We start from the raw sequence: 25768 nt of genomic DNA, 5'->3' as shown, positions 1-25768 counted from the left end.
ATCACAAAGTCCGTGGAAAAAGCCTCCGCCGAGAAGAGGTGGGCTAGCGATGCCTGGCCTCGCGAACCCTAACACGGTTAGGCTCAGCACACAGTCATGGCGTAGTCGAAAGAAAAACGGCAAGAAATGTCACAAAAGTCCACCCACCCACAAAAGTCGGGTATCAACGTGTTCCTCTTGACTTCACGGATCCGAAAATGTAGAAAGTTCAGGGGTACACACTCGAAAAACATACGAAAATGTTGGCAAAAAGCGGGAGCCGAGCGAACCACGTCAAATGTGGCTGAAACCCACTGCCGTGCCCATTGAGAGTGCGGAGCTCTGTTGCCGTTCCGGCCCGGTAGAGGATGGCTCTGCCCGCCGCCGTGTTCTGCAGTCTGGCTTTTTGCGAAGCCATAACGATGTCCGACAGCTCAGCGAATGTGTTGTGGATACCGAGGGCCGCCAACTTCTAATTTGAGGTGGTGACAGGGAGACCCAGGGCCGTTTTGTACGCGTCTCTGATGATGACATCGACTTGTTCTTGGTCGCATTTCTTTAGCGAGTGGTAGTGATACGGCATGCTATACGTTACTCTGCTGGTCACCAGAACCTGGACGAGGCGAAACGTATCTTCTCGCATGCCCTTGCGGCTTCTTGTTATTCGTTTGATAATCCGCGAGATCTGGTTGGTGGCAGACGTTAGGGTTTGGATGGTGTGGAAGGCTTTCAGGCTGCTCTGGATCCAAAAACCCAGAATCCTTATCTCATTGCCTTCCGTGATCTTCTGGACCTCAAAATAGAAGTCGATGGGGCCGGAGGACTTGTAGACTCCTCCTCTGTGCACCCGGATCACCTCGGACTTCTCGGGCGCGCAGCGCATTCCGCTCGCTGCCGGAAATCTCTCCATGGCCATCGCGGCCTCCTGAAGGGTCGCCTCTTTTCGCGCGAGGGAGCCCTTGGTGGCCGAGAGTGTGATGTCGAAGAGAATCGGGGAGACTATCGCGCCTTGCGGTGTTCCATTGTTCGGCACGTCAATCGTATCAGATCGAGTCTGGCGTATTCCGATGGTTGCCGTCCGGCCTGTCAGGAACGATTTGACGTAACTAAAGAAGGACTTTCCGCAGCTGGTGTCGGTCAGTCCCTTGAGAGTGGCCTCGTGAGAAATGTTATCGAAGGCCTCTTTCAGGTCGAGTGCGAGCAGGAGGTGTTTTCCTCCCTTCGGGATGCCTTTGAAAACTTCTTCCCTTAGGATTAGGAACGCATCTTGCGCAGAAAGTCCCGGCCTGAAGCCAAGCATAGTGTGCGCGTCCAACATTACATAGAGGACGGTGTAATTTTCAAACAATGTTTGATTGTTGCACCGTATGTACGTACCTGCTTATCTTGACCTTCTTTAGTTTTCTTTTGCATTCCATTTTTCGTCCTTAACTTTTAGTCGTATAGCTCTTCTACCTTTTTATATTTGCACCAGTATTTAGACGTACTTTTGTTCCCGGGAAGACAAAATAAAGAGTGATTGTCTGATTAAACGTTTATTATGATGATTCTTATTATTGTTGCTGTTGTTGTGGGGATCATTATCATCACTGCTATGCCAGGCAGTTTAGCGATAAGTCTTCGGAAAGCAATCACATGTACGAAAACTGCATTGTTCAATAGTTACCTGATACACATGGATGATTTGGACAAAAGAGTGTCTTGTATGTTCAGGCCACGTTTAAGTAACAAAAAGAAAAAAGAATCAAGAAGGAAAACGAACTTCGTACATGCTATGTTAAAATGCTTCGTGGGGTGTGGAGGTCCACCCAGAGTGCGAGATGAACAGCTGTCGTGACATTGTTGCCAACACGAAGCACACGTGGGGTGCCGTAATGACTAGCATACTGCATTTTTCACTATAGTATTTTAGTTTCCTTATGCGGTATTTCGTTATTATTCGCTTCATAACTCTGCAACAATTGACATATATATGATTTCGGAATTTACTATAACTAATCTTTCCTTAATTTTAATTCCCTTAATGTCTCATTTTTTAGACGCCTCGTGTACCACCCGATTCATCACCTATCCAGAAGGATGGGTTGCGTCATCTCGTCGTGGGAAACGTCTAGCCGGTGCATTACCATTGACAGTCATCATGAGGTAACTACCGCTGTCATTTTTGACATCCCTGAATGACGTTGGTGTTTCCCTCCAAAATTGAAAACACCAAACATACCGTCACTTTCTACATTATAAATCAACCGATTACCGTCAAATTGGCGAAAATCTAGCTTAAATGTAGACAAGCTTCGGGGACGTTGAGAACAATGCTATTTCGTTTGATGATCAATTCGAGGAGAGACTTGATTCGCGCTTCTTGTTTCTGACTAGGCTTTCGCAATATAAGTAGTGCCCCACTACAGGCCGCGCAAAAAAAAAAATAAAAAAATAAAAGAAATCGGTAAAGTGACATAGCCAAGGATTGTACAATGTTGAACTAAATTACGATATGTCATACTGAACCACTATATCCTCGAGATTTATGCCCCAAAAAGCGCCACAAGCCTTTCAATCTCTTCACAAGCGACGCGGAAAAAGCGAAAAGACCGAATCAAATGTTTGTACCTTCACACAGAGCACGTGCCCATGTGATGCTTATATGTTGCTATCCCACATACAATCGATCAGAGAGCTTAACGTTACAGCGCAAACACCTAAGACCACCATGCACAACTAGGCCGCACCATGTACCAACTAGGCCCTAATGAAGTTTTACTGAAATTCCGATCAGAGAGGCCAGTCGATTTCAAATATTGCAGTAACGATTTGATTTCTTTGTGAGCTTGTGACGCACGGGGCACTGGTAAAAGAATCCTTGTCTTTAAACAGTCCACGACCTACCACCTATCCGGCTTAACACAGTTCGAAGGACTTCAAGCAGGAAAAGAAAAAAACTAGGTAGCCCGTCACGTGGTGTGCCAGCGGGGAACGAAGCACGCGTTAGGTGCCTGGGTGCAGAACGCGCCTCATACATGACGCGTTTCAACTTTTCGTATACTTGGAAAGTCATCGTATACGCGAGCCGTGTCCATAATTGTTTATTTTTTAGAACATTACACGAAGGAGCATTCATCAGTAAGAACACATACATGGTAGGTCACGTCGTTCAATCACCGAGCATAAAGGCACAATTCACGGCCTACGAACATCACAATGACAAAATGCAATGGGCACGGAAATCCGCAATTAGCTCACGGTTGCTTGCATGCCTTGCTGGACTTTACGCCAACTTCGAAATCAGAGTCACTTTGTTCCAGCACTCTACAATAAATGTACAACGATGCTGAGGGGTGTAGGCGAAATGTCACAAAAAGCTTGAAGAGGCCTCGTGAAGGCATGGACATCACGATGCATTATGTAATAGCTTCCGTTACGGTCTACTTACTGAATAAAAGTGTTGCGGAAAATACTTTCAGCCCAATGTTACAGTACAAAAAGTAGCAAGAAGGTATTTAAATATGTTTTGTCCCTCAAAAGAAACACTTTGTCAAAAAACAAAAAAAAAGATGTTGAAACTAAACAACCACGGGAGGGAATATTGCTTTCGCAGATTAGAAACCCTTTAATAAACTTGACAGCGCATGTATTTAATAACTGTTGACCATTCTTTACCTTTCAGAAGGGACTTTATTATTTACCTTTATTGCACGTACTCTGCATTGTTTGGTCGTTTTGTTTAATGCCTACATTGCAGTTGTTAAAAGCACAAATTTATATTAATACAAAAATTAGGTAGAATTCTCAGACCGTATAAAATAGGCTTATAGTTGGCGAGTGACACAATTCTTTTTAATGTTATTAGAAATTTTACATATCGCCTGTCGCAGCACATGTCCAGCCCTTCAGTTGAACTGTACAAGGAGAAACACCGAAAATTAGTGGAAGTAAATTAACATTTAACGAAGTTTCAATAACTCAGATCATAAATATGCATGCCAGAGGACGAACTGGACTTCACGAATTGAAGCCGGTGTGCTTGCCATATTTGGAATTCTGAAGCTGGCTCAAGTGTTGAGTTATGTGGGGCGAAACACACTGTAAAATAATTTACACCCTAAAAAGTGAAAAAGGGTGTAAATGTGTCTATAACTGACACCCTTAGGGTGTCAGTTATATAAATCACACTCTAAGGATGTGAGTTATAGACACATTTACACCCTTTTCCACTTTTAAGAATGTTGATAATTTTACAGTGTGCGTTGCCGTTTCAGTTAAATTTGTCCCGCACTGATTAAAAAGGCGTCTTGTGACAAGGTAAGCAGAACAGCACCACAGCTTGTCACACATTTGAGGGTGCTTGTTTCAAAACCCATTTCGTGAGGACGTGTTTTGCGAATTCGCAGAATTTCATCCGTTTATTGAATGATATATATGCCACACGATCATTAGTAAAAAATGTAAATAATGAAAATGTGCTACTCATGTAAGCTGCTGGCTCCCTTGCGTGATCTACTTCATTCTGTCACAGAAGATTCTTTGCTTGTGTGTGTGCGTATCCTTTCTCCGTTATTTCGTTTTTTTTTCTTGCTTTTGTAGGTAGTTGCTGACGCCATAATTATGGCATAAAGTCCGGATCCTTTGAGCGTCCCACAGATATCTAATTACAGCATCTTCTATACGACCCGTTAAAAACGAGCGAAAGGCGTACCGCGGCTTTTCACGTGAAAAGGGAGTCTCATCACGTCGCTGAAGGCTTAAGTGCTGGTTGTGTGGTATCACAAACAACTGCAGAGCTTAATATTCAACCGGTGTAGTGGTTGAAGGCCGTTCACCAACCGTGTCGCTGACCGATGCCAAATTGGCCCTTCCAGTTGCTTGCTTCTCTGAGAAACGAAATAAAACACGCTAGCGAAATAAGACACGCCATGACCCTTTTGTCCCATCATTTGCTGATTGGACATGTTGCAGCAGAGCCGCATTACGTGTACGCGCGTTTCAGCGGTATCTGGTGCCACGAGGCCGCCACAAACAAGTTTCGATGAAATGATGAGTTTACTTTTTCACACCTGCTGCACTCCTTGAGAATGGTAATCTTTGGTGAGATTAAAAAGTGATGTAAATATTTACTTGGTCGCGCTCTCGGACAATTCAGGCTCCATTACTATGCTATGAAACAGTAAAAATGAGACAAATATTTTGAGTCAGTGCTCCTTGAAGACTAAATAATGAAAGCGTGGCATACTATGTAGTCCTTAATTGAGGAAAAATAAGACATTAATCCAATCGCAGCAATTGCTACAAAGGAAACCCATACAGGTGCCTTGAAAGAAAAGCCTCGCTGTTGAAGAAAAATTCATCCTGGCCCGGACTCGAACGCGGGACCACCGCCTTTCAGTAGCAGCCGCTCTACCATCTGAGCTAAGCAGGAGACTAGAAGATGACAGGGCGAGGTAGAAGTTGTCAACAACTCGAAGCAAAGGCAAGAGTCTGACGTAATAGTTTTGCGGAAACCCACAAGGTGGAGAGAAATGATCAATTAATGGAAAATGAGACATCCACCCAACCATAGGAACTCTTGCCTTTGCTTCCAGTTTACAAATTCGACTTCGCCCTGTCATCTGCTAGTCACCTGGTTAGCTCAGATGGTAGAGCGGCTGCCCCGGAAAGGCGGTGGTCCGCGTTGGAGTCCCAGACTAGGGCGAATTTTTTTTCAACTATGAGGCTTTTCTTTCGAGGAACCTGTACGGGTTTCCTCTGTAGCAACTGCTACGATTGGGTGGATGTCTCATTTTCCCTTAATAAACCATTTCTTCCCCCTTGTGGGTTTCCGCAGAAATATTACGTCGAACTATGCAGTCCAGTAGAAAATACAGGTTGGCTTCCGCATCCGCCTTTTCAAATGGACATTTAATGATTTGTCTTCGTATTGTATACGTGCAACATGGACAGCAATAAGAATAAGATAAGCGACTAACGAATAAAAGTTTCATCGTGCAGTGTTATTTCGCTCAATTAACCCCTATTCACGACCCCGAATCGGCGTACTTGTGGATGACATCTATGGCAACCTTGTGCAGAAATTCAGTGGCATTGAATCCAACAGCGAAGTCCAGGTGCCGCATGGTTGGTTGCGGAACGACGTGGTGGAGCACGACGTTGTCTCCCAGTCTGGAAACGAGGTAGTCCACGTCACGTGGGTCCGCCATTCGGTCTCCCTCGGACGAGAAAAGGGCAAAGAGCGTCCTGATGCGCTCCATAGGGTAGGCAGGGGGCGTCGCCTGTAGGCATTCGTGGAAGGATTGCAGGGATTACTACACTCCGCACGCGAAAGCACAGGAAGGTTATTTCTATATGCTGATTTTGCTTGCTCTTTAGCGATCCCCTTAGTGAGGAAGCTGTGGTGGCGAACTAACAACCCAGCCCGATGCGCCAGTGAGGTGCAAGGTATAAAAGAATTTAGGTGCAAGTGTATACAAAAAGAACAGCCGCACTGATACAACTGATTAGGAGACGCAGTGGATAAGTGACTTACATAACTGCGCTCACGATAAACAGACTAGTCCCGTCGCCGTGTTCGTTGACATTCGCTCACAAACATTAGCCTCATGAAACTACACCATGCCGACCCGCTCAGGTACCCCTACATATCGGGATATACTATTCGTAAATGCATGGCAAGCATACGATGACCTGTGGAAAAGAAGTGCCTGAAGAATGTACAGCACTGCCAAATCCGAAAAAATGATTAACACTTCTCATTTCTTTCGCCATGGGGTAATTACCATCAAACTCTTGGAGTGGAGTGGTGCGTAGTAATTCTTGTTTTTTTTTGTTTGTTTGTTGAAGGTTAGATCAACAAATATGCTTAACTTTGAGAGCGATTCCCGAAGGTCATAAGTAACTGAAATGCTTTATTAGAATAAACGAACAATACAAGCATCCTACAAGCACGAATGTGCAATAATCTTCCCTGCTTCCAATAATAGTAGGCCACTGGAGTACGCTTTCACTAGAAATGGCGAGATCACTTACCACGGACACACTTTTGTCTTTTTTGCGTGGCCACTTATGATCTGGAAGACCTCCTTTTTTTTTCATCCGCACGGGTTGCCACATGGCCAATCACGGTATAATTTTTAAGATTTACAGACTTTTTAAAAATCGCATGTGACAGCTATATACCAGAATTCTTGTCCGTGAGCTGGACTGTTTAAAGAGGCCGACATTACTGGCGGTAAAAACCGAAACACATTTCAAGTAATTCAGAAAAATTCAGTAATTAACTTCTCAAACAATTGCTTTACGGTCCACATCATAATTTACGAATCGTAGCCGGTGATTTCACAATACGTTTCTATTTGAAGTTAATTTCCAAGATGGCACCAGTTGCGGGATGTTTCCGAAAATGCCGGACGAAATACATGGGCGTTCCGGTAACAGAGCATTTTGTTACAAAAGTAAGTGGAACAACAGTGAATCTGTATAGCGGATTTGATGGTGTGTATACTTAAGCTGATGTTACTGTGGGAATTTATTCCAGGTGGAGACACCTTGGAAACTCACGGGTTAAAATTCCTAAATTGTAACGTGCCGTAATGTAATTCATTATGAAGTTCATTAGTGAAGTTTTGTCAATTAGTTTAACATGTGTTTGAATTTCCCCTGCTAGTAATGTCCGCCTCTTAGGATTAGTGCGAGTGTGTCCCATCGGATTAGGAACTTTCCGGTCCCGGTGATGGAACGTTGTTGCAGGGAAGGGACCTGTGTGGGCTGTAATTTAAGAAGGAGAGTGATATATATCGTCAGCTGTACTTCTATTATGGCCGTGACCATGACCCTGCGCCCAATAGACCTTGAGGGCGAATCGGGTCCACATGTGAGGTGTTTATATACTTTTTATAGCTGTTATCACATTGGCTGACATCCCTTTAATCAATCAGTTCTAGCATAAGACGTCTTTTTTTTCTTTTTGTGTGTGTGTGGTCCATGTGTGCGTGCGTGTGTGCGCGCATGCGTGATCTTTTTCTTTATATAACTGCTATCAGCTGGAATGTCGAGATGTGTCAGGCTGATGAAGGCGACCCGTCACCTATCCATCAGAACAACCGCTTAGTGTAGATCACAGAGTGCCTGCTAGCAACACGGATTTGTAGTGCAGTAAAAGGCCGATTACTTCTTAGAAACTGTTGCTGTCTTACTGGCGATAGAAATTTAGCCGTTACTGATGGAACGCACGCTATTGTTTCAGTGAGGGCGCTGCCACATAATCATATACAGTTAGCTTGCTCGAACATCCCGCCCTCTTTTCCTTAAGCTTGCGATAGCTGGCCCACACAGACCACGGCAACGGGTCCTGAAAAATGGGCTTAAGAACAAGTCCCGGAAACTGGCTAAACTCTGTTGGCGACGACTTGGACTAAAAGCCTTCCAGAAATTATGTTTATCCCTCTCCCACACTGAAATGGCTATATACCTGACGCGCACTTGCCGTACTCCTACTGCGTGTCGTTTAAGGATTTTCAGCGCTCCAGGAAAAAAAAAAGAAACATTGGAGAAGAACGGATAAAATACCACCGGACAGGAAGGAAACTGTCGTTTTCTTTCTTTGTTTTTATAGGGTGTTTTTTCTTCCCTCGAACCACTGGAAGTGGCTCGAATGTCGAAATTCCGGTTAGCCCTTCTTTGCGCCTCATATATATTCTATCAAACGCAATTTTCCACTGACTGACAGCTACACAATGGAACATCGATCATCGGCAGAGAAGCTACATTGGGGATAAGTATAGGCACTGCCACGCATACCAACGTCTCCAAGATGCCAGCATAACACATTTACGGAACTTATTATCATTCAGTACTTGGAAACAAGATTCCGTGCTTTCGCAATTGTTATTCTCAGTATTTATTTATTTATTTATTTAGTTATGACATCCTCAAGGTAAGTTGTACATTACAGATGGGAGGATCATAAGCAAAAAAAAAAAAGGGGACGGTAACAACACTCGGCATTACAATGCAAAACAAGGACAATTGCAACATTGACTTGCTAGGGCATAATCACTTAATTTTATTTTCTATTGCGGCCCTAGAAAGGACAAGATATGTTATGGCCACTAACGATGGCGACAATTTATTCCATTCTTTGCATGTTTTAGGAAAAAATGGATGCGAGCACGTGAGTGCGTTACAACGAAGTAGGCTGACTTTCTAGGGGTGGTTCAAGCGGAAAGAAATAAACGGCGCCGGCTGAATCCAACGTGAACGCAGCGCGCTATTGTGGTAGAAAATTTACTAAGGAAATACGGAATGGTCTTCTTCGAAAGGACAACGATGGATGGTGCAAAATGCGCTTCGTTTCTGTTACACTTGCGGTTCAGTGGTAGTTATTTGGTATGGACCTAGCTGAGTGGACATTGCGCGGCCTCAAGGTATTGAGTTAAGGTAGTATGACCTGGGTCCACGCTGGGCACCCAAAAGGCCGCTGGTTCGCCTTTCAATTGTCATTTTTCTTGTTTCTTCTTATTCACAGTGGCTGAGCTTAGATGCCTTTGTTTTGCCGGTTTAAAATGAGTGTCGCCAACAGCTTTTTGTCGTTCAACATGCGTTGCCACATTACTATGTCTCACCACTTACAACTTTTGTCTGTGCGCGTCGATGCTACCTTTATGTGGTGATTTGTTTTTTGAGTTCTAAATCTACATGTAGTCCATGAGATTCCTCCTTTTGTTTCGTTCATGTTGGTCTGCCTTATGTAGTAATAAACGAAAAACGTGTGAAACCGCGCGTCGTTGAAGTTCTGGTATCGTGCAATCATTAGCCCTGACTCTGCTCCAAGCAGGCTGATCGCCAGATTTATGATAACACAAAAATAAATAAAACAGAATTTGGAAGTTTTACCTGAGAGTAGCGCCGTCTGTTTTCTTTGACACCGTGATCGTACATGATGAAATCATTGGCACGATAAATCTGAAAGAAGTTTTCACTGACATTTGGTAGCCTCTTAGAAGCTAGCGCCAAGTAAGGCTTATCTCCAATATATTCAATTAATATTATTAAATTCTCTAGTTTTTTTTGTTACAAAACGATCATCTCATTATGGGTGGAACGCCGTAATGTGTGCGGCCGGATTAATTTCCGCCACCTGAAGTTCTCCCATAGGTTATTTCAAAGTGCATTGTTATCCGGGTTTGTTATTGGGGCTACATGTACAGATACATAAAATTGTAGAAACGAAAGAAATCGAAAGAAGTGCCTGTGATTACTCGCCAAAATAAATCGTTCAATCTTATAAGCTTACATCTGCTCGCTATTTAGAGGCGCGGAGGAAGGAAAAAAACCAAGAAGGGGCGCTGATGTCACACTCCGTGAAGCCTCCGTGACGCTGGAAGTTGGCTTTAAGGCCAAACCACGAGGAAAAAATCTTCGGCGGATCTTTGACGTCGGCGCCGAGTGGCGTCACACGTTGGTAGCCGGCGCCCTTGAAAACAATGCGACTCCGGCTGACGCTCGCTCGGCGCTCCAAATCTGAGCGAGCGAGACCGCAGCTCCGACGTCGGAAGTGGCGGTATCGTTGCCAAAGTCATGTCTTTCGAGTATTGCACCTTAGCTTTGGAAAAAAAGTTCGAAATGAACTCCGCAGATTAGAGAGTGAGGCCGGTCCCCTACTCTATCGGCCGGCTTTTGTGAAAATAAATTTTCGCACTCTCATCACTGCACTGCAAGAATACAAAGGCGATGACTGGCATCATACTTCACACACATCAGGAAAACATCGACCTGTGGCTAGCCCACCTGCAGTTCCCGATAACATGCTTGAGCACAATGCCGGACGCCCCGAGCTTCTCGCTCGGCTGAGTTTGCCCGGTGGGCGTCAATGAACAAAGATATATATATAGCGCGGAAGGCACGAAAGCAGCAGACAATAGGACCATCGAGAAAGAAATCATAGAACGTTCAAATAAAGCGGCGTGCGTTGCAAGACGAAGGGCGCCTTCGCACGCCGCTTCCTACTTTCAAACAGAGACGACTGGGCTGTGTTACGTGCTAGCGCCGCTTATTGTTATAAATGCAATATCGCAATACAGTGACTGTCGACGCCTTTCGAGGGCGCGTCACGGGCGTGTCTCCTCTTTCGGACATTATGTGTCCATCCACCGTTCCCTCGCGGTACGACGCAAAGCGTAATAAATCGCGAATTATTTTAAGGCACATTCAATGCACATCTTGCACGCTGTGTAAATGCTTATGAACGACAGTATAGGACGTAATAAATGTATACCAAATTTCTATTTCATGTAACGCATTATGTATAGACAGTGCACTGACTGGAACGGTAAACAAATGAAAGGAGGCAACAGCCGTTTGACCTCATAACTCCTTTTTTCGGCTGTTGACAAGCTAACGCCCAAGTGACGAAAACCCAAAAGTGAATCTATATAAGCCAAAGAACCTGGACGGAAGTCGAGGGTTGAAATTTATGTCTTGGCATAGACCATTAGCTCATTTATCGGAGGGCATCGCCGGAGCTCGCGGGGGTCCCGAGCTTTGCCCAACTCGGGCCATCCTGCATATAGCCCTCCTGGTCGTGGCTTGAGGAACCATTTTGCTTTATTGAATAAGATCGGGACGGCCGCTCACCGCGGTGGTGTGACGAGCCATAGCACTCCGACGAGGAGGCCAGCAGAACACTTTTACATACACTTACTCCGGCTTGATGTGTATCGTCCTCACGGCGACAAAGTTCTGCGGTAGCCGAGCAGTTCGCAGGTATGCATGCGGCTAGCGTGCTGACCAGGCCCGCTGCGCGCGACCATCGACCGCTTGATGGGGGCGCCGGCGTACGTTCTCCTGTCGATCCTTGTTCACTCTTGCACCGCATCCGCCAAGTTCCACTTCACTGCGGTTCTCGAGCACGCAGAAAATGTGTCTGCGGTAAGGAGGGTTAATTGCTCGCAGCAGCCGCTTCTTTCCCACCCTTCCGCGTGATTGTTTTGCGTGCCACAAAGCCACAATTGACTCGTCCGCTGTCAAAAGCCGGAACGCTGCACGACTGCATCACAGTCGGTGATGACGCGTTAGCACGAACCCGGCGAAGACGGCAGCGATACTCCGACATGGTCCTTGGTCCCTGGCGCTATACGTGGTGTACAGTGTTGTATGTGCGCGCTCGTTTCACGCTTTTTATTTCTTCGAGTTCCACCTGGCCACAACAACTGTGGGGAGAGAACGGTCTAGCTGACACCTTGGCACAAAAACATGGAGACTAACGCAAACCTGCACGCACGGCGCCTCTGCGACGGCACGAAACCGACGGAGCAGCACGCCATTGTGCTGCTCCGTAAGTGTCGTGCCACTGTGCTCCGACAACGCGGCTACTACAGCGAAACATACCACGTGACTACCTCCACACCTTTTTCCTATAGCGCGTGGACTGGGTAGGGCCTCTCCTCACTTTTTTTTCCTTCCTCCATGGTTACACACAATTCAGAGCCAAACGGAGGTATAGCATTTGTCAGAGGTTTGTTAGTAGATAAAGTGTTTACCAGTTACCTAACCGAATAGGGTTAAGCCGCACTTTTACAGTACTCATTTTTGCGATCCTCGGAAGTGCGCCCTGCTTGCGATGAGCAATGCCAAAGATTTTTTTTTAAATCAACACCATGACACTTTCCACGCGCGCCGTCTATATTTCAATTCTTAGATTCTAATTGCCTTCCCGGATCAACCACCAGTGTATATAGCTTTTCCTGCAGTCATGCCGTACACACGTGGACCAACAGGTGGATTGTGACGTCAGACTGCATGTGCCCAAATAACTCGTTGAGAACTCGGTTGTGTGCGATATATACGCAGAAAAAGCACATGGGAATTCCTATATAAATAGGAGGGAACGATGAAATCGTCCTTCGCAACAAGCACTGCACCATTCTTGACCAGATTTGTTGCATATGAAAGAAAAAGTTCAAATTCAGGGACCGTGTGAAGCAAAATTTTTATTTATGTCTTCAGTTTCTTTAGGAATACCCCTGAGAAATTTTGAAAAAGCTAAAATACCAAGTTTGCACTGTTGTAGCTCGGCAATGAAAGATGTTAGGACAGTTATTTAAACTGAACCAGATAATTCATTTGAAGCGGACAAAATTTGTGCATTATACACCGCTCCGACATACGCCACTTATTTATTAGTCTGTCTTTTTCAAAACCTTCGTAAACATTGTAACAATTTCACGTAAGCTGTAAATCGATGCACCAAGTTTGTCCACTTTAGATGCTCTCAGGGATGTAGTTTACAGAAATGCGATGTCAGCTTTTGCTAGACAGGTATAGATTATAAACTACATACTTCAATATTTTTTAACGTCGGAAATTCAGGAATTTACTTAAACAATTCCATTCCGTAAGGCAAAATCTTGCTTCCTGCAGCCACTATAGAATGCAACTTTTTCAAACGTAACATTCTTTTTTTTATGCAATAAAAAAGCATTTTTGCGTTTTGCACGTATTTGAATAAGCGGAATTGGAGCTGGCCATAAGCCATAGCTTCCTCTCATGTCCAAAATTTCATAACTAGAGCACCCCTACACTAAATCGGTAGCTCACGCAACCCCCTCTAAGTCTGCCTTTTAAAGAGTACCGCTGACACACTATAAATGAACCTCGACTACTTGCGACACCGGTTAATGGAAACGAATCTTGAACATTCTGTTTGCCCGTTATGTTTCCGAAGCAGTTTTGCTTCGGAAACATAGAAATGCACACACATGAGAAACGCAAAACTTTTGGGACATTCACTGATACTATTTGAATAAATGGAGGAAATATAAAACCTAGCGGCTATTAGACCCTCAAATATGATTTACGATTCTGAATTACACGAAGAACTCAATGAATGAATACCACCAAATAAAGAAAAATTGAAGCATGATATGTACAGTTATACAATTTCAGCAAAAACAGTTAACAAAATTATGTAGATTTGTCTAAAGCAGAGAATTATGGCGTATTAGCATGTAACTTAGTTAAAGTTGCGACATTATTTACCAGAGTTCATCAAAAGTATTGCTCGCAGTTTAGTGGTATATTTCAAAAGTATTCTATTCTTGTGCGTTTTAGTTTTTGTTTAGTGCGTTTTAGGTGTCCTTACAGATGCAATTTACAGAAAAGTCTTTCGTAGCTAACTTACAAACTCAATGCTTTTTTTTGCTTTATGTTTTCTAATTTTGGACGACTTACGTAAAAGAAAAATTATGACTAAAGAGAAAATATGCCCTCAGCAGACGGCGTACACACTATGCATTGTGAGATCTAAAAACTTTTTTAACAAAAAAAAAGGACAAGCTTCAATAAAGTTGTTTCGATAAATGCCCAATAAAATGCCTACTCATTTTTTAAGTTTTGTCATAACGCTTGCTCGGGTAAATGATCACATGAAGTTGTATTGTCTTCTCATCGCGCTTGTATATTGCTTACCGTGAAATTATTTATCAAGGCCTATCTTGAAATCAAATGAACAAACAGCTGCACATGTGCAAGAGAACGCCTGTTCGGTGCCTGCAAATGCTTTTCACAGGGCACACAAAAGTTGGACGAATACGATTATCACGTTATTAAGGTGCACATGACCAATAGCCTAATTTCCATGGCAAGGTGCTAAACCGATCTGGGTGGGCTAAAGTGCAGTGCTGCCTACCTGGTAGTAATGGTGTAAGTTCTGAACGGTCGTGCCGATTGGGTAGTGGGCCCCGTACATGGGCATTCGCGTCTGAAAGAGATAGCCGATTAGCACAAACCTTCGTTCCTACCGAAGTGTCTAGCACGAAGTTTAACTATAGGCAGCTCATGGCATTCTGTTTTTGATCATGAGGCAGCACATTCGACTGACATGTAGTGAGACCACAGAACGAAGAGTTAGATATGCAAAAGGGAGTATGATGCTCTTCGCACAATTTGCGAAAGAATGTGCCTGCTGGTAAACATAACTGATGCTATGTACTTGCGCTGCACATTTTGCGACAATGAACGGATAGTTACGCAGGCAAAGAACGCAGAAAAGCACTCCCGAAAGACGTCCCAAAGTCTCATTCGCGTTAGATTAAGCTGCGCTAGAGAAAGCATAAACATCTTATTTACAACGGGAAAATAAGACAACTTACCGTATTGCTCGATTGATCGAATGCTACATTGACTCATTTTTTCGATATTTTTCTTATGCCCTGTTGCAAGTGACAAACTACCGCACGTCGAAGCCACGCAGATTCAGTATCTGTCTCTATCACTGATCCCCACTGTGATTCCGAAAAACCAAAAGCGCTGTCAAACTCTTCTGGGGTGCTATACTGGACATCGTCAAATTCCACCAAAATAGTCAATTTCTGTAATGGCGGCATTTTGAGCCAATCAGATAGGCCGTAGCAGCCCCCTGGGCCAGCCAGAGCTGACAAGATGACGGAATCATACAATATGACGGTATTTGAAAATGTCCAGAATAGCATCCCCGGACTACTTGGCGCAGTAACACCCGTGCAGAAGCTATATAGGGCCCTGCAGCATTTCCTTTATTGCCACAGAAAGTTGCCTGCGAGTTTAAAATGGCGCAGAAAGAAGTGAAGAGACTGAAAAACAATGATGTGCACCGTGCGTCCGTATTTCTGCATGTACAGGCAGTGTAAAAAAAATTCCGGCATGCGGGTTCCCCGATAAAATTCGATCTTCACGAAGTTTTAGCCAACCGCCGTGGTTGCTCAGTGGCTATGGTGTTGAGCTGCTGAGCATGAGGTCGCGGGATGGAATCCCGGCCACGGCGGCCGCATTTCGATGGGGGCGAAATGCGAAAACACCCGTGTGCTTAGATTTAGGTGCACGTTAAAGATCCCCAGGTGGTCAAAATTTCCGGAGTCCTCCACTACGGCGTGCCTCATAATCAGAAAGTGGTTTTGGCACGTAAAACCCCAAATATTATTATTATTATTATTATTAAGTTTTAGCTTGCACCCATTAAAACGGTACATCACTGCAGCTATGTTGATCGCTTACGCGACATATAGCACCCCTAGCGCGTTTGAAATCTAGGCGGCGTACTCAGGCTCAGAAAATATTTAGTTTCTTTTTTCTCAGATCCCGCATCATGCAAATTTTTTACTCTGTACACGTTCGTTCGTCTGCACCCTAAATTGATCGGTTCATAAAAGTCGCCAGACTCGCCATCAATGTTTTCACCAGGTCTTTTTGATTCTTTGCGCGCCTATTTAAAATAATTACGCCTCTCCCCATGTACCAAAAATCTCAAGATGTCGTTTTCAATGTAGCGGTGACATTTTTGTCTACGCATTATACGTGTAGGCAAATCGCACTGCATTAGACAAGAAAGACTGCAGAAACTATCTACACAAATCGTTCTACGGTCGTTCGTTGTCTAATGCGCTCCGATTTACCTAATACGCAAGACCAACTGGCCCGAAAGTTTCCGTTCTAGTCAATGCCATACATCTATCGTTCAGCCATGTAGTTGAGCATATCCTATGCATGCAAGTCATGGAAAACTCCCGTGTTTCACTTTACATGCGATATTGCATGCTCGTCTCAGTTTTCTGTTCTTGAATCAGCTGGGTCCTTCTAGTTGCGCTTTTTCTGGTGCCCTCGACATGTAGTTTGAGAGCGAGGTGAGAGCACCGTAGGAGTCGTGCAAAGTGATAACTGCACGAACAATAACTTCAGTATAGATTCACTTCGGCTTTGTAGCAGAATAGGAGCAAAATTATCGCAACAGCGCTCCTTACGCGTACTTCTTAATTAAGTGCAAGTTCTTCGTTACTCTGTTTATATGTCACCATGCCACTTCACCAACCTGCCGAATTCGTTGATGCTGTTGTTGGCCACAATAAAATTTTGTTACATTACTAAACGACCTTTGAAGGTTAGCAGGAATGCTCAAGGGGGAGGAGTCGGATGTGTCATTCGCCTCCTTTATTTTTGTCCTTCACTCATTGAAAGACAAGACGCACGCTTACAAGATTGTCCTCAGCATTATTCTATAGGTCCCCGTGATAATTCATGGGATGTAGTTACTGTATATAAAATATTGTATGGCATATAAATGCGAACAAGCACTGTACTAGTTCCGTCTTACAATTTTATTTCTACCTTCCCGTTCTAAAGCTCGTTAAATTGTAGCAAACGAACATTTCTGGAGATGATTTATTTATTTCTTGGTGATGGACACATTTTATAATTTATTTTGTTTATATAAATGTTTCAACACCAACAGCAGAAACAAAAACCACCAATTTTTTGTTCCCAACTTATGTGCATTCCCAATTATTTTCTTGCGTCTTGCCGCTTTCAATACTTGTCGCACAGTACCGCCATTCTCACCTGATTGAACTGAGAAGGACTGCTCAAGAACGTCAACTCGATAAACGAGGTACAGAGAAGGCCGCCCAGAATCTGGCATCCAACTGTCACCGCAGGATGTACGTTTACATATCTTCCTTTTTGTCCAGGATCCATTAACAGCTGCATCGATGTAATAAACACGTGCATTAAGGACACCTTTCCGCCCCCGTCGTGACAGCTGGCTCTCTGGAACCGGCGGAATAACATTCTTCTACACTATAGGGTGTTTAAAGAAGGAAGAATGATATGTGAGATGAATAAGGCAATACTATATCAGAGCGCTTTGTGCGCCGATAAGTACCCAGTGTGCATGCTCAGCTGGATCCAAAGCTAGCCTCTGCCTATGAGTTCAAACATCTTTACGCAAAGCTTAAATATTCAAGTGAAATGAAGTTCAATTTCATTCAGTTCAAAGCCTTCTGACACTTAGGAGCCTATTAGTTACGTCGCATTAGAAATTAATGCAATATCAAGCCTTCGAGCTCTTTTTCGCTTATCTTGAGTCAATTGGCTCCCTTTTAGAACTTCAGCTGCCATTCGGAACGCAATGCACGTCACGTAAAACGCCAGAAACGAGCACAGAACAAGTGGCCCAAGCTGACTAACAACTTGGAGGACGGGGTCGCAATAAGTGAGTGGGTGGGTGGACGGACGGACGGATGGACGGACGGACAGACGGAAGGATGGATGGATAGATTGATGGATGGATAGATGGGTGGATAGATGGATGGATGGATGGACGGGTGGATGGATGGATAGGAAGGTAGACTCAAAACACCTGTAGTAGGTGAAGACGAAGGAAGAAAAGAAGAAGTCCCAGTTTTGCCATAGAGGCAGACCATCGATTGTGACAGCTAATTAGTAGACAGCTGTACGAAATAACGATAGTAGCTTTATCGGACGTTAAAACTCATAAACCTTCGCTTACTAACTAAATGAACAAGGCTGGTGTTCACGTGCGCATATCTAACGTATAAACGTAAACACATCTCACTCGATGAGTGCGGACACACCTGCTGTCGAAACGCTGGTTTGAGGAAGAGCGGCAGCTGCAACGAGCGCATTGACCTTCGTGCTGCCTCTCGCTTCAACGCGAACTAAGTGGCTAAAACACAGCGCACATGAAGCTCGCTGACCTTGGGGCGCCAAGGCTGTACCCAGTCGCTTTCACGATAAGGCCCGCGCGACCGCACCCTACGCAGCCGCAGCCGGACCAGTACCCTTTCCCCCGGTGCCTTACACGCGGTGGAAGACTGCGCGCTTCCTCCTCGTCTTTCTCCGTTGTGCGCGCAATGTCAAGCTACCCTCCCCTGCTTACCCTCGCATGATTTCACTCACAGCACACGGCGCGCGGCCACGGCGTTAACGTACCTAGACTGTATGCGGAAAGTCACGGTGACGCTGACGGCGATGACGATGGCGGTAATGCGTCTGGAGTGTCCATATAATTACTATCGAAATGAAAAAAGGACTGGAAGACTGCAACATTTAATCTGGCTGTAATATCTAGAAATGATGCAAGCGTTCACTACAAGGCACTTTTGCTGACTAGCAACAGAAACTATGCAGCGAGTGCTCGCGTTTGTCCGTCCGTATATCCGAACAGAAAGCTGGATTATGTAATAGATATGACATTTAACTAAACGTAAACCAAAGTTCCAAGAACTGCGTACTGAACGACAGTTTGTACGCAGTTCCTTTAAAGCTAACTGAATAAACAACAAAGCTAGTAAGTTGCTCTGCGCAGTTTATTGAAAAGAAAAGCACAGAATTTGCACGGAAGAATACAAGAAACGAAGTGCCTGTTTGCAAACTTCGTTTCGTGTCTTGTTCTGTCTACGATCATCTCGGCTTTGGAAATACAATTAGCTCCTCTACAAATTTTAAGGTAAAACATACAGGGCATGTCGAAAACAGAGAACTGAGATTCCATTGCACAAGCAGGTGATGACGGAATATCCTGCGATACCAAAGGATCACGTTCCAAATAGTATTTCCGACACATATCTGTACTACTACACTGCAAATATGAAATCCTAAATATCGTCAAGAAATGCAATTGCTGAGGCGATGCAGGTACTTCAATATCGGCTCCAGAATAGGCCGACCTCGTCTATTTGGTGCAGGCCAAGAGCAAGAAAGCACACGGAATAGAAATCTACATGTAGGGAGTAGAATACAATTTGGTATTGTAAACAAGGCTAGCTTAATAAAGCGTTAGGCTGAAGTGTAACAGTGATAACACTTTGAACACACGCACACGCGCACGCGCGCACGCACGCACGCACCCACGCACACGCACTCACACACACGCACGCACACGCGCGCACACACACACACACACACACACACACACGCACGCACACACACACACACACACACACACACACACACACACACACACACACACACACACACACACACACACACACACACACACACACACACACACAATGGTGGACTATAAGTACAGTTTCCTGACAAACACAGTGTTGAAATCTGGTCACAAAAAAAAGAAGCGTCAGCTTCCTGCGCACCTTTTCAACACGGCTAGCTTGTTAGCAGAGGTTCAGGGGCAGTACGTCAAGGAATAGATCGTCCGCTATATATCTTTCTGGCACCGGCCAATACGATGGCGAACATATTAATATCGAAAGCGGTCGACTAATCAGGCCAGTTAACACCAGAACAAAGCTTTATGCATTCTTTTCAAGGTGTAACAATGTCCCCTTATAGAGACCTAAAAAAGCGTTTCTATTCACATCCAGTTTTTCGATTACGTGCAGCCAACCCTTCTCAATTAATGTTAATTCAATGCCTGTTGTAGGCCATGGCACTTCGCATGCGACGTCAGCGGCGGCCGATCCGCAGATAGCCACATGTATGGAGGTCACATGGATATTACGTCATTATGTCCGTTTCGGCGTGAGTGGCTAACATTGAGGAGCAACAGCAGAGCTTCCGGCGGCAATTTTACGCACAACAGGGTTCTATATTGGCCCACAGAAAACTTTGATAGAGTTCTAGACGAACTATCTGTTAATCTAGCTTGACTCGTTATTTTCCTTTAGTGTCTCTCAAACTACCAGTAAGTGGCCATACCTTATCGCTTCAATTCGGCAGGCGATAGCAGAACAAAATTACATTTAGAAACTTTATACTACGGCTGCGGTGCGTCATAGCAGTATATTTAGGACATTAAGCACTCACCGTGAGAAGCTGGAGCACCTTCAACAATAAAGGCATGGGAGACCCCATGCTGCCGACATTTGCAACGGGACCATACGCTACAACGATGTCGACCTAGAAAGGAAAGCACGTGATTCTGTAAAACGGGACTGATTTGAGACAGTGTGTTACATAGACGGTACAGTATAAAAAAGAAAGTTACCCATCCATAAGAATCATTATCCTACAAAAAAAAATACGGGTTGATAATAAAGGATACATTACAGTTGGAGGCAAATCGGTCCTTGTCGGAGGATCCAAATTGGCACAGATGCCTTTCCGAACAGTCACCCTAACGACAGAGATAAATCTATGTGTTTGCGACCACTGCGTGGATTGAGAGATGGAAACATTGTACTAAACTTTCGCGAGTTACGAAAGAGCATTCGTTCTCAAACACCAGAAAAATAATTTTCTCCACATATGACTCAAGTCGCGTCACCGGTTGCCTGATGAGACAGCTTCCACTTGTCACATGCATTTGAATAGGTAGACAACCGTCGGTGCCAAGTGACAGATATCTCTGGCAAAGTGAACAGTCTGAATTCGCCCAGCTCTCACTCTTTCCTTCGTGACGCAACCTTCGGATTACCATCCCGTGACGCAACGCGCATTGCTTTAACGCTGCACCAAACGCAGTAGATAGAAGAAATGCACAATACAAGTGCGTGAATGACTGTCGCAGTTCGGCGACAACTCACCTTGTCGTTGTACTCCGGCCGGGTCGAAAGCAGCACCAGAGCGATGGTCACACCCTGGGAGAGAGACAACAGCGTCACTTTCGATGCGCCGGTTGCGTTGAGCACGTGGTCGATTCCGGCCGCCACGTCATGACGCCCAATCTCGTCGAAGCTGCATCAACAAGCGCCGCATTTGCTTATTGGCTCCGGCGGTGCGATAAACTTGACTACCAAAACCGTCCCAAAAATCGCAGTAAAATAACTTCACGAAAGACACTAAGTGTAAGAATAATATATAGGTAGAATAAAAATGTAAATGATCAAAAGCTTTCACAATAAATGCCGTACTGTCCTAACGGCACTGTAGATGCATTAATAGATAAAAAAATAAAGAAATTGATTGGAGGGGAAGAAAGCACACTATACATGCTAATCGACATGAAGTTATAAAAATCTAATACATATAGAGTCAGCGCACGCCCTGTGACAAGCGGGAATACTTATTACTCATATTGAAATAGTCCGTACACTAAACATTGTCCCACGAATAGCACTATTCGCAAGCAACTATAATTAGGTCACTGTCTAGAAAAAAAACATACACAACAATTTTATAACTTCTGGTTGCCTATAAGAAAATCAACAAAGTCCAATAACCGTTTTTTTTTTGCCGGCGAGGAACGTGTGTGTGTCTCTCGACGTCTAACAAATCGGGAACATTCGATGAGGATGACTTTTACAGAAACTGCTTGGCTGCAACATTGTACACAGTCTGAAGAGAATCTTCTGCGTATCCGATATAGAAGGCGGGGTATATGCACCAATTCGATACGTAGGCGACGTGAGCATTTTTCTAGAGCCCGTTCTGTCGTAAGGTTTGGTAATAAGCGTAACGAAAGGTGGATATCGCGTAAAAGGAGCAAATTTGTCCATTCATGTCGTACTGAATACCACATGGTATTCAGTAATTTGCGCCTGAGTCCCTGAAGTGCTGTTTCGGCGTCAATATCGCTGCCGAAATCGAACCTCCCGGACGACCGGTCTACGGCAAAAAATTTCACAGGACAATTCATTTGCTTATTTTCCGCCACCCGTATTCAAATACTTTTTGCGTACTGGTAATTCAAAGGACGTCAAAAAGTTCACGAAAACCCATTGAGAAATTTACTGGAGGTGTGGAAACCGAAATTTCGCTGAGGTCGCTTTACTTTTAGAAATATCGGGTGTTTGCTAAGGTGCCTCAGTATGTAGGGGTAATCATCTTTAAGTTTTACTAAAAGAACGATAGACACCACCATTCTTGACCTTGAGCTAGATTATTCGAAGAGGCGAACATTAAGAGCGCGAGAAATCGGAACGCATATTCAACTAATAAAAAAAACTGGCTGTGGCTTAGCAAAGGTTAAGCCCAGGATGCGAAGCATACTAGCCTTTATTTTAACGCGACAGCGTTAAGGAACTCGTGTCGCAGAAAAGCCGGTGTCGTCGGCGTCGGCTCAGGCGTGCGGCGCTTGCTCAGGCGCACATTTCGTTGTCGCGCCGAACGCTGCGTTGCTCGACGCTCACCGGGTCCGATGCGGGGCGCGTAGTCGCTGCGCCGTAGCAAAGCCACCTAGAAACAGTCTCTGTAGAACGCCGCAACCTTCGCTTCTCATTCCAACGAGCAGCTCTGTCTCCAGGAGGCATCTCACCTCGCGAGTGTCTAGCAGAGGCAAGCGCAGCTGCTTATATACCGCCGCGACGCCGCGAGCGACGGCGCGAGTTGGAGCCCCGTTTCTCCGCTGTCGTGACGTCATGGTGTCACGTGGTATTGAAGGCGACACCGCCGCGCCTGAGGAGCTGGGTTGAGCTCTCGTAATATGCTTCGCATAAAAATGACTAATTACCTAGGTATTTATTTACCTGAAGGCACATATTACAGTTTACGAATTCTAGCCGCTGAGTTCGCAATACATATCTACTAAAAGTGGTCATTAACACATTTAAACTATTTTAGTCCTTATAATTATCACTCTTTAAACCTAGATAATACAGATCATTAAGTTAGCAGGAAGGAATGAATTTCGTTGTTTCCATTACGAACCATGGCCAATCCCCGTTAATGGGTATGTATCGTGCTTTCAAGAAAACAACAACAACATTGACGACGACAACAAGAAAGCACCGCAATCTTGTCAACAACAATTTCTATGCAATAAACATACTGTAGCCTCCGTCAACCGCAGCATTGCTCATCTGGCCCCCGAAACGCATGTGCAGGTGCCACTACTCCCAGAGTCTGTGCGGAGAACAAATTGCCCAGAACTGTTGTTGTGCGATAGCTCGGTGGTTACGCTCGACTCCCGCATGCCCATTGCTTCACTTGTATTTATTCGAACCCCCGTGGAGGCGATCTCGGAGAAGTCTTATTTTTCTTCACAGTGGAGAAATTTCGAAGCTGGGCATGACCGTCGTGTGTCGTCGATGGTGACGACGGTCGTCGTCAGCGCGACGAATGGATGGGCGCAAGGCAAAGGCGAAGCCAGTTTCGAGCAGTGGAGTACTGTCGAAGTAATAAAAAAAAGAAGAGAAAGAAAAAACTTACATGTTTTGGTACGGCAAGTCTCGTCGCAAACTGTTGCGAAGCACTCGCATCTATGCACAGTTAGTGACGCAACATGGCCTCACCCAAGCAACCCACTTTGGTCCCAATCCGACCTCGCTAACTGCTCTTTGTAAAGAAAGGACTAAACGTTTTTTGCGTTTTGTCGTTCTAAATAATAAGTTGTGGTGTCTGTTTTCACGCTGCTGGAATGATCAAAAGACTGGCGCGACAGTGCTTTCATTTCTATAGCGCCACAGTATTTATCATTGCCGTGGGTTGGCGATACCGAGAATTCTACTTGAAAGCCTTCTCGAGCAAATGCATACACTGAGTCCGCGGCGCTTTCTCGTGCTTTCATGTAAACTTCCGAATCGCTAGACGGAAACTGTCGGCTTTCTGTGTAAACCTTGACTGCGTAAAATAGTGTATCGACAGCAAATGCGATAAGGCTAGACTTGCCTCCACTGCCAGTACTCTGGGTCGCCTTTTGATAGCGTCTTGTGGTAGGAGTACGGGTTCGATTCCCTCGAGTTCATTGCCCACACGTCGAAACCGGCGTCGACGAAAAGGAAACCTGCAAAAACGGAGGCCACACTTCTGTGACAAGGCTGTAGTGCGAGCACTTGTGGTTGCATTTACATTAGTTACCGGTGCGTCGGTAATGAGAGACTACACAAGCTTCTCACAAATCTCAACAAATTTACTAAAACATCGAGGCCGCGTTACCTTCTCTAGCGCGAGGAGCAGCAGGGATGTTCATACAGATGTCGAACCGCAGTCAAACAGCGACAATATGGGGAAAGTATTTTATATGTATTCTAACTGATTAGAAAGAACCAACAATTTCCTTATCGTAGCTACTGCAGTGGAGGTCTACTCCGCTAAAGCTCTCTTTAGATACATTAATTTAGCGTCGGCTATGAAAATTTGAAACAAACGGAGCATGACTTGACGTATAAAATGCGAATGTTGACTGAGAAACTTCAAAAGAAATCCACTTAACCTTCGTCACTCTGAGAAAAAGTTTCTGCGCTTTGGCGCCTATCTTGTCCCGAAACGGCCATCGGTATCTGTCTTCCTTGTGTGCTCTTTGTTGAAAACTCTGCGCTGGCTACCTTCCTGTCAAGACTGCCATGTCACGTTGGCAACGCACATGCACTGTTTGTGAAATGTAAAAGGGAAAGGCACGCAATATACATTACAAATCTTGTTTGGGGGCCATATAAGCCCCAAAAAGTGAAAATATTTTGAAAGTGTTGTTACAGCGAAGCTGTATATGGTTAGTCGATTCGTCCGTCCATCCGTCCGTCCGTCTGCAGGTCGCCTGTGAGTCAAAAACTCACCCTACGCAACCCCACGTGCATGCACATACAAAAAAAATATATAGACAAAGAGAGGCGCGCGATTAACCAACATCACCTAGATAACACAATGCCTGTTTACTTCGATCCCTGACGTCACGCTACCTGGCACGAAATTTCCATTGATAAGGCTGGCGTGATGACAGTGGTGACGTCAAAATAACTGTTGCCCACTCGGGAGCGTCCCCGTTAGATTCTATGGCAGTTGAGCCAGGTAACATGACGTCATGGATCGAAGTGAAAAGGCCCTGTACTCTCTAGGTGATGTTGGATTAGCTGCGCCAGTAAGTCACGTCGTTGCTCTCCGCCGCAGCCGAGCGCGCGCGTAGCAGTTCCTCTCTGGCTCCGAAATGGGTAGGCCAGGCGTCATACGTACTCCTGAGGAGCAGGCAGCTTTCGATCGGCAACGCCGCGAGCAGAACCTGGAACGAACTCGTCTACGCCGTGCTGATGCGGCAGCCCGGGCACAATTACAGGCTCGTGCAGCCAAGCGCAAGCTGTATATTAGGGTAGAGGCTTGGGAGAGTTGGTCGTGCTTCATATCGACGGATTTTACGTAG

The 25768-nt window shown here is 44.9% G+C and overlaps 2 protein-coding genes across 3 annotated transcripts; both read right to left on the bottom strand.

Annotated features, from left to right (window-relative positions):
- Positions 1-451: 451 nt before the first annotated feature.
- LOC139060312 (uncharacterized) lies at positions 452-1279 on the bottom strand. The gene has a single exon (XM_070539413.1). It carries the CDS (start codon positions 1277-1279, stop codon positions 452-454), a length of 828 nt encoding a protein of 275 aa, XP_070395514.1.
- Positions 1280-5929: 4650 nt separating this feature from the next.
- LOC139060501 (lysosomal acid lipase/cholesteryl ester hydrolase-like) lies at positions 5930-24418 on the bottom strand. Of its 2 annotated transcripts, XM_070539657.1 has the most exons (7): positions 24307-24418; positions 21285-21435; positions 20566-20658; positions 17335-17475; positions 14654-14725; positions 9862-9930; positions 5930-6242 (listed from the first exon to the last, which is right to left on the bottom strand). In XM_070539657.1, exons 1-7 carry the CDS (start codon positions 24381-24383, stop codon positions 5988-5990), a joined length of 858 nt encoding a protein of 285 aa, XP_070395758.1. In that variant the 5' UTR covers positions 24384-24418; the 3' UTR covers positions 5930-5987. The 2 variants fall into 2 exon arrangements, with proteins under 2 accessions (XP_070395758.1, XP_070395759.1); XM_070539658.1 differs by lacking the exon at positions 17335-17475.
- Positions 24419-25768: the final 1350 nt, after the last annotated feature.

Source organism: Dermacentor albipictus, chromosome 5, assembly GCF_038994185.2.
Source record: "Dermacentor albipictus isolate Rhodes 1998 colony chromosome 5, USDA_Dalb.pri_finalv2, whole genome shotgun sequence".
Lineage (NCBI taxonomy): Eukaryota > Metazoa > Arthropoda > Arachnida > Ixodida > Ixodidae > Dermacentor > Dermacentor albipictus.
This window is presented reverse-complemented; position numbering and strand designations above follow the sequence as displayed.